Source organism: Equus quagga, chromosome 2, assembly GCF_021613505.1.
Source record: "Equus quagga isolate Etosha38 chromosome 2, UCLA_HA_Equagga_1.0, whole genome shotgun sequence".
NCBI lineage: Eukaryota > Metazoa > Chordata > Mammalia > Perissodactyla > Equidae > Equus > Equus quagga.
In genome coordinates this window covers 5,936,975-5,946,742 of record NC_060268.1, presented here as the reverse complement: position 1 = coordinate 5,946,742, position 9,768 = coordinate 5,936,975, and the positions used below count along the sequence as shown (strand labels likewise).

The following is a 9,768-nucleotide window of genomic DNA, read 5'->3' as shown; positions in this document are numbered from 1 at the left end:
GTTTAATGTCGTAACGTTGTAGCATGCTTGGTTTAATGTCGTAACGTCACGCTACTTATGGAAAGCTGATTTATTGTATTCTTTTTGGAGTCTACCAATTAACTTCTCTCTTGTTCTGAAGTACACTTTGTCAGTTTTCCTGTATTGCTGATGTGATGATGGGGATTTTGAAATCGCTCTCAGGGGAAAAAGTTCTATTACTCTAAATCGTAATGGACTAAAAAGCGTTTGAGAAATTTGTGTTGTTTTTTGAAAACTAGTATCTTTTAATTTGTATCTGTTTTAGAACTGTAATGAAATATTTATAATCTTATATTAATACTAATATTTTATACTTCTCTTAATAAAATATTGTTCATCATACTGTGTATAACTTTTTAAAGCTTTTGCCTATTTTTTTAGTCCTGTATTTAAAACAACCTCTGAAGTATGTAGGAAAAATTTTTAACAGATTGGGTAACTGAGGCCAACAAAGGCTGGAACTTGCATTTAGTCAGGTAACTAATCGGCTGCTCTCCCAATTCTGGATCCTTCCTTCTTCCCCCTGGACCACAATCCCCGATATGGAATCCTTGAAAATGTTTTAAAGTAAAACACCTCCATATTTCACGGTCGGTTTACAGAAAGATTTAATGTTCTCGGAAAGCTTCGCGCGTTCATGTTTATTAAGTGCAGCTGGTTTCTATACTATCAGAAATACAAAGATGAATAACACAGGTTATACTTTTATACTTGGCAATTAATTGACCTGTAGAATTTGTTATCCTGATAATGTTTTTACGTGTAAAATATTGAAGCAGTTCTTACCTGCATTTTGCAATTGTTGTAGTCCTCCCCAAGAAATTCCACATGGAAACTTGATACGACTGGCTGTGGATGAGTTATTCTGTTCCAGGATTGAACTGTGTGAAGAGCATGGGTGCGTATATGATAGACATTTATGATGAAGGTATTTCTGTTTTTTCAATAAAGAAACCTGGGCCAATATGCTCTTTGATGTTAATACTTTATGAAGTAGCAACTCATAAGTATTTAGGAAACAACAGTTTTGGGATCTTAACACCTTCTAGTTTACTGTGCCATCCTATGCTGTGTTGTTGTTATCCAGTGTCACTATATAGAATGTAATAGTACAGTTAATCGATGAATACAAAACAAATGCCTTTTCTTTTTTTCCCCACTGCTGAGTAGGTACAATAAAACCTTGGTTAACCGGAACCCAGCTAATCGGGACTCTCAATTAACTGGATTTTTTTCTGCACTCCTCATTTAGGAGAAAGAGGTAAATGGCAACCAAAAAATTTAACATAGTAAAAAAATAAAAGTCCAAAAGGGCAGAACATTTTCATCCCAATCTCGTAACAATTTCTGTAGCTACAGTATTGTACAATGAGAATTAATATTTAAAAGGATGAGCTTACAGCTAATTAATCACAAAAGAAGGAAAGACTAAAATACATTCAGTTAATTGTCCTCAAGTCCAGAAAGTGAGGTAATGTATTTTAGCAACAAATACTGAAACAAAATGGTTTTCTGGTTAACTTAGTTTAGTCGATAATGGTTATTAACCAAAATACTGTGTCCTGAGCATTCCGGTTAATCGAGATTTTACTGTATAATTATATTTGTTGCATTCTCATCCCTATGCTTAATACCTGATATACTAAGAAAACAGAATTTGCTTCCTCCTAATGGCAAAAGTAAGCAATTACGGAATTTTCTGCGGTCTGAAGAGGGGTGTAAGAGTCACGTCACTCCCCCCTTTGCCATTTTCCCCTTTGCAACCAACTTAGAGAAGGAAAAATGTATCTACAAATGAAAGCTTTTCTATCAGTTCAAAAGACTGTGTGCTTTTGTAAGCTTAGCTAAAAATAGCCAGCTTTTCCTGGAATTTTAAAAGTATCATTTCTTGCATATAGAATCCCACAGCTTATAAACTTGTGGGAATAGGTGTATAAGCTGTTAACAGAGCCACGCCATTACCCATACCTAAAATAGATAATTATGCTTATTATGAAATTAAGTAATAAAGATAACCCAGAAGTGATAAAAGGCAGCTTTGTCCCAAGTGTAATAAAGTTCATGCCTATTTTCAATTTTAGGTGTGGTGGCTTAAGAGAATTTTCCCAGCGAGTTTTCTGCCACGGGGCACCCCCTTTTGTTGTCCTAAACATGCAGCATTGGAAATCTGAAGATCTGGCATATGTACCCTATTACTTGGATTTATCTGATCACAAGTAGGTGTCTTTTTTTGCCTTTTTTTTTTAATAAAACTAGTAAAAAATAAATTTATTTTATATTTTTCTGCTATTCTACCATGATTTTGACGAGCCCTTAAGGAAATATTGTTGAAAAACTCATAGCTGTCTTTTTTTTTTATATCTTTATTTATGTGTCCTGAATAAGATCAGAGTCTACTCCAGGGGGCAGTCACTGGCAGTGTGCAGTGGTTGGTGCTTGAACTGTGGGATGGGCAGAACTGGGGTCCCATCCCAGCCCCTCCTTTTACGAGCTGTGTGACCTTGTGCCAGTAACTTAACCAGTTTACACCTCGGTTTTCTTATCTATAAAACAGAGATGACAGTATCTATCTGGTGCCGTTGTGAGGGTTTGATGAGACAGCACATGTCAAGTGCTGAGGATAGCACCTGGCACATAGTGAACAGCCTGTACATACTGGCTGTTACTGGTATTTCAAGTCAGACCAGTGTGTCACGTGAGGTCATCGTTTAAACATAAAGTGTTACTGTCATCATTACAGATAAAAATATCTGCATGCAAATTAGGACATACAGGATTCTCTTAACTTTCTGCCTTTAAAAGTTTTTTCTGTGTGTTTTCTCTTATTTAATAGACCCATACAGGTTACGAGTTAATCTGTTAAAATATGTTTTCAAAAATTCTTAAATTACATCAATTTTTAAAATTCTTAAACGTTTACTCCAGATTGCCAGTTGTAGTACTTGATTTTTACAGATGGATATCTTTTGCAGGGAATAGAATACAGACAATCTCTGTTTTTTTATTCCATAGTTAAGAATTTAAGGAACATTTGTCTTAAGAACAAAGTCTTGCAGTTTTCTGCTCATGTTGTCGTCTCACCTGCAGGTATCTCTTGGAAGGGGCCACACTCTTTAACAAAGAGGAACATCACTATTCTGCAGCTTTCCAGATCGGTGGACACTGGATGCACTATGATGGCCTCAGAAATGTGAATTTAATTTTGTTAAATAAACCCCCAGAGTTTCTCCTCTTGTCATCGTTGGTTTATATTCGAGCCACAGAGAAATAAATATCGACTCATGCTAAATGCCATTGTTTTCCCTCCCGCCCATGCTCCCCAGATGAAGGGCTTTTATTGTCTATATACTTGGTATCCAAGGAGATGGTTTAACTACACTAGTTTCAGAGGTGTATTTTCCAGTGATGACCCCAGGTACACGTTTTATATAGAGAATCTATGCAAAATGTTTGTATTTCTTTTTTCTATATCCTGGGTTATTTTTATGCAAGCATATTTTATGTTGAAATAAAATATATCTTGTAGCCTTTGTATTTTTTATTTATATGTACCTCGACATTTTTTTTTATGATTCTGTCCTTGAATTCAAGAAAATACTTTGACATTTGAATTCGCAATGTTTCTTTTTGGATATCCAAATAAAACCTGGGTACCAGTGAGTATTTCAGTTTATGTAAATTTAACAGTTCCAAAGGTATCTGCCCTACCTCACTATAGTCCGAAGTGCACTGCTGGATCTCGTATAGATTTGAATGTATGACTTGTAAATGGCTTAGTCTGTTTGACCTGTTGATTTGCCTAATTTCCCTGCAGCAATTTTAAAAAAATGCTTTGGTGAGAATGTTTTTCTGAGTTTGAAGGATTTCTTTATAATGGCGGATTACTTTAACCACTTGCTAAAGTAGTATAAACCTGCCAGCAGATTGTAAGTGTTAACTAAGCTCCTAAGCTTACAGTTTTTATTTGTAATAAAATTATATAACTAATCTAAACACTTACCTTATAATTAAAAGTAATGTAAATTCTCTAATAAAAATCTGTTTTGCAGGTAAGACAACTATAAAAAACATATGAGGCAACTGGATGTTTACTAATGTTGGATTAACAATAGAAATGTACTTTACATATATATTTAAGAGAAAGTGGGTGCCTGGGAATATTTCTTTTCCTAGTAAGTCATATTGGCACAGAGAAAAAAATACTTAAATTTTTGGAGTAACGTCTGCTATCTCCCTTTTAAGTAGTAAGTTGATAGCATGAGGCTTTGATTTCCAATATAAACTACTAGAATTTTATAGTCACCAGAATATTATATTTCTTTTCAAAGACTCTTAAGATCTCTCTTCCTTTTGCAATTTAAAGGAAAAAATTAAGTCAAATCCTCAAGGAAAAATACTTTTTGAAATTGGTCACCATCTGTTTTAGTGTTTGTATTTCAATAAAGAGTTCACCTTAGGGTTGGGGTTGAGATTGAGCGCAATATATTTGGAGATTTTTACATAACAACACAGTACACTGCCATATACCGACTTGCTAAGGTTTAATTCAATAAATTGAGTCTTACATTGGCCTGGTGCCATATTGAGATAACTCACTAAAGAGTGGGTACCTGTCAGTACAACGATGCTGGGAAATCCTGACTTTGAGCAAATATTATGAAAATTCCTTTTTTTACGTAAGACAAAAAAAAGTGATTGATTTTACCAAAAAATTCACCCCAGGGTTTATTTAAATAGTTCCTCCTGTGTATTTAAATAGGATTGATTTATGGTAAATTTTTCTGGGACACCTTATATGACTCGAAGTTTACTAAAACAAATATCAGCATATACATAAATGGTATAGTTAACAGAATTATTCTTGATGAAGATTTATTCTTTTAGGAATTGCACTTTATTTGGAATAATACTAGTTTATCACGAAATAATAACTTACCTACCTCACAGGGTTGTTGTGAGGATTAAGATGTTTGTTAAAACTTTGACTACTTTGAACATGCTAATAAAAAATGTATTTTTTCTACCTCTTTCATGTATAGGCAAGTCTCCCAGATTGTCTCTTACTAATGAACTTTTCAGATCTTTTTTGATGATTATTTAGGCAGTAGCTCATATCAGTAATGGATTTAATGTGTGATGGTATTTAAGGATGCCTTCCGGACCCCAGAGGGTGGGGATTGAAGGATAACAGGTGGTTATTGTTATAGTGGTTGGTTGGTGAAAAGAAGAAATTATCCCCTGCTGACCAGATAGTGAGTAGAAAATGGGTGAAAAGAACGAACTAAACTCGATAATCTGCAGCATGTGAAGGGGGGAGGATGTGGAAAATCCTTCCTAACCTTAAACACCCTTGGGCAAATGGAATACTGTGGAGGGCAAAAAATAGGAGGGAGTAATCAGAATATGTTTTTAATCAAAATGCCACAAACCACAACTATACCTACGAGGAGAGCAAGCATGGTTGTAAAACCCTGGCCTCAATCGGGATAAAGAACAAATAAAACAAGCTCAAGGAGGAGTCACCAAGTTCTCTGCAGCAAAAGAAACCTTCTCCCCCAACTTAGCAAATAAGCTAGTTTAGATTTATCCTTTCAGGTAGCTTTTCATTGTTAATTATTCAAGCTGACTTAATATCTGAGGCCTCATCAGCTGGATCTGGTCCTGTCAAAGAGGGGACGAAACCAGACAGCTCTGCCTGCACAGGCCTGCTCCCTAGGGTGAAGCCACGTTCCCTGTCGTTCTCCAAGTGAACGAGCAAGATGCGTGAGCAGGCACCTGCTGTGGCCCACGAAAAAGCTGTCGAGCTGAGCATATCGACAGTCTAGTTTTATAATTAAATGACTTTGTGACATTTAATCATTTGAAAATAATTGTAAGGGACTGTCAGCAGGCAGAAAGAGTAAGCAGTTTGTGTAAACATGAGTGCAAATAGTACCAGTGAACCACAGCCGGAGCAAACAGTGACGTTCTTCTCATCTTCCTTGGTTAATGCACTAACATTCAATATCAGCATCAAATTCTTCTTCTTTAAAAGCTAAAATCACATAGCTTTTGAATTTCATCTTAATGACCTGAGGCCTTACTAATGGGCTCCTACCCAACCCACCCGGCCCAGGGTTCACCTGGACACCTGGACAGCCTTTAATCTCAAATTTAATTTGATCGCAGGGAAAGCATAACCTTTTCCTGTATCCCTGGGAAGTTGGCGAGGAAGGTAGTGGAGAGGCCTCTGTAGCTAGCCCATGTCTGTGTATGCTGATATCTACCTGATGGTGTATATTAGGTTGTTTACCCTCAATGAGCAATCAGTTCGTAGTCCATCCACTGTTTTCTCAGTGAGGTCTTCTGCAAGCTATCAAGAGGAATATCACTCGAAAATGAACAAGTGAGCTGCTCCAGCAGGACTCTCAGAAGTGACGTGGAATGGAACAGGAACTTGGGGAGCAAATGAGCTGCGTAGACAAGTTAGCCCTGGTAGAATTAGAAACCCGCTGTTTGTATGCTGACCTATATTTTCATTACTTGCTTTCTCTTTGAATTTTCTGAAGTCTCATTTTTAATATGATTATAAAAGTAAAATATAAATCAGTAACCCCAGAAAAAGTGTGAAGAAGAAAATGATCATGCCTGATCTCTCCAGCCAGTGATAATCATTGGTACATAGTGGTAAAAGCTTTTTGAAAAGTCCAGCATGGATCCATAGTACTGAAGAGAACCAGGAACTAAAGAGTGGGGGCTTTGAAGAAAGAAGTGTATACCCTTGGGGGCCAAGACGGTGGTGAGGGAGGTAATCGGCATGAGAAAACTCGAGAGGAAAGTGCAGCTCTGAAGATAACTGCTGTGGCCACCTGTTCAGACACTTCTTTCTACCTGGACACCTGCCTTCAGGAGTGTCCATCTTCTCAAACCTTCAAGGACTCATTATTTTATTTTATGAAGGATGTCATTTTATGTTCCGCCACCGACATCTCAAAACTAGCATCCCAGGTGTCAGAGCTGGAAAGCGAGACCCTGATGGTATAAAGTGTTTCAAAACAGATACAATGAAGTAGATTTTCTCTGTTTCCCTGTTAACAGAGGAGTATAAAAGATTAAAATACACTGGGCATAATTAGCTTGCTTTGAGGGTAGAGTAGGAGAAAGCCAGCTGAAGGAGTTTGTGAAGAGGAGGGAAACAAGCACAGTAAACAGTGCTGCACACCCAGCACATGGGGATTTCAGGGCAGCGGGAGAGGAGATGGGGAGGGGGGAAGGTGGGAAACAGGAGAGCTGACTGTGCTCAGGTCAAGAAGAGACCAGGTTAAAGCTTAGAGAAAATGGCTGGCTGACTAGGGAAATCCTTACCCAAGGAGGGTAAGCTTGATTTGGGGGCTACAAACCAGAACCAGCTAATAGCAGACAGACTTTCTCTGCAGGGTTCATTTAATGGATACTATCTACTGTTTGCTGGTAGAACCAGATATGATTTCTGTGCTGGAGGTGTGCAAAGAAAAGGAGAAGGATGTGTCAGTCAATCAGGACCGTGTGGAGGGAAGTACTGGGCAGGCGAGCACCTCAGGCTGGGAGAGTCCAGAGGGGCCGCTCTGCAGACAATGCTGTGAGGACTTTGAAACAGGCCTTTCACAGGTGCTGCCTGGCATCCCGGGAGGAGGTCTGTGGAGGAAAGAGACTACAGATTGTCCAACATGTGATTTCAAGGGCAATTGTAAGCTTCCGTTTGTCTCCTCTGCGACCCCCAAAGCCTCACCACCTTTCATTTCCATTAAAAAGCTATAAACATTAAAGATAAAACAAATTTCAAACACCATCAAATTTAAAAAGAACTTTATTTAGCTCAAGGATTAATCCACAAGGATTAATAATGTCAAATATTTTCTATTTCTGATAGGAGAGGAAAGGGAGAGGGCCATTGGGATGAGTCCTCTGTAAATACTTGGTGAGTGAGTTGTCGACTGGACCCGTTGGAGGCACAGGGTTGACGATTCCCAACTCTTGCCGTTTTCTACATGGACACTAGGTGGTGGCAGCTCCCCAGTATGGACTGTAAAGCAGCTGGAGAGAAAGAACCATGCCTGCGCTTTCTAGCCTTAAAGTATTAACCTATTTTATAACTTGGGTGAGGCAAGGGCCTTTTTCCTTCTGTTCTATGATACTATACACAGTCGTAGCTTGGGGATAACATACACTGGCGACACCTTTGATGAGGTCGGCTATGCTCTCTGCCAACAACAGCCCAGCTCAAACAATGTTTGTAAATTGACTCCTGGGGTTTCTTCATCTACTTCCCTAATTTTCATGGTTTCTGGACTCCTCTCTGCTTTCTTCACCTCTTCTTTTGAAAAGGGCTGGGAATTCCTGTCCCTAGAGAACTTACGGAAATGCCAGAAGACCTGATTCAGGATTGACATTTTTCAACATGGAAGAGGGAATTGATGGGGCCAATGGGGTGGCGTAGTGGTTAAATTCACACCCTACACTCTGGCGCCGGCGTTCAAGGGTTCGGATCCAGAGGGGACCTACACACTGCTCATCAAGTCACGCTGTGGCGGCATGCCACGTACAAAATAGAGGAAGATTGGCACAGATGTTAGCAACAATCTTCCTCACCAAAAGAATAAATTAAAAAAAGATAACGGAATTGCAGACTTCCAAAGTGAATTGTGATGTGTGATCACATTACCACTGGATTCTCTTATCATCAGTTCTCTACATCCGATTCTCCTGCTGTCAAGGAGAGGCCAGAGTACAGCAGTTAAATGCCTAGGCTCTGAAGCCAGATGGCCTGAGTTCAAATTCCAACTCTAACACTGGTTGTACAGTTTTGGGTCTATTACTGAACTCCTCTGTTCCCCAGTTTCCTAACTGTAAAATGGAGATAATAATGGAATATATCTCATACGGTGGCAGTGAGGATTTAATGAATTATTATGTATAGCACTTAGTGCCTGGCACACGATAAGCACATGATATTGTTTATTCCTCTTCCGACATTTTATTAAGAAATAAAATTAGTAGCTAAATAGTGCTGCTGCAGAAAATGAACTAAATTCTGGGTGAATATTTCATGCTTGTTGGCTGAAAACTATCGCTGGTTTTTCGTTTGTTTGTTTTTTTCGGTGAGGAAGATTGGCCCTGAGCTAGCATCCATTGCCAATCTTCCCCTTTTTGCTTGAGGAAGATTGTCACTGAGTTGACATCTTTGCCAATCTTTCTCTATTTTGTATGTGGGATGCCACCACAGCATGGCTTGATGAGCCATGCACAGGTCCACACCTGGGATCCACACCCATGAACCCTGGGCCACTGAAGCAGAGAACACGAATTTAACCACTACAGCACTGGGCTGGCCCCTCATTGCTGGTATTTCTGTGGCAATCACACTCACAGAAAAAAATATAATATTAAAACTAAAAAAAAAAGTTAAACTCATGAATTAATTTTAAATGCAAAACAAATAAAGCAAAAGTAAAAATGTTTTACAGGAAAACATTTTTAAAATGTTAAATATAAAAAGCAAAAATGGAGGAAAGCGAATAGATTAAATTTTCCTAGATAATAAATAATCATGAAACATCACATCTTGTTGCTCCTCAAAATCGTTTATCCACCAGATACTGTTTTATTACTGATAGAAAATAGTTTATCAGCCATCTGGTTCTAAAACTTTTTGAGACATAGTCCTCTATTCATTGGGAACCACCTATACTATTAGATTCTAGGACCTCTGCCTATTTAAACTTGACTCTC

The 9,768-nt window shown here is 38.3% G+C and overlaps 1 protein-coding gene across 1 annotated transcript in view; it reads left to right on the top strand.

Annotated features, from left to right (window-relative positions):
• The window catches only part of C2H14orf28 (chromosome 2 C14orf28 homolog), a 9,620-nt gene extending 4,576 nt beyond the window's left edge, over nucleotides 1–5,044 (top strand). The window contains exons 3-5 of the mRNA XM_046654894.1: nucleotides 830–919; nucleotides 2,103–2,237; nucleotides 3,109–5,044. Coding sequence (XP_046510850.1) covers nucleotides 830–919; nucleotides 2,103–2,237; nucleotides 3,109–3,292 — 409 coding nt within the window. The 3' untranslated portion in view covers nucleotides 3,293–5,044. The remainder of the gene's footprint in view (nucleotides 1–829; nucleotides 920–2,102; nucleotides 2,238–3,108) is intronic.
• Nucleotides 5,045–9,768: the final 4,724 nt, after the last annotated feature.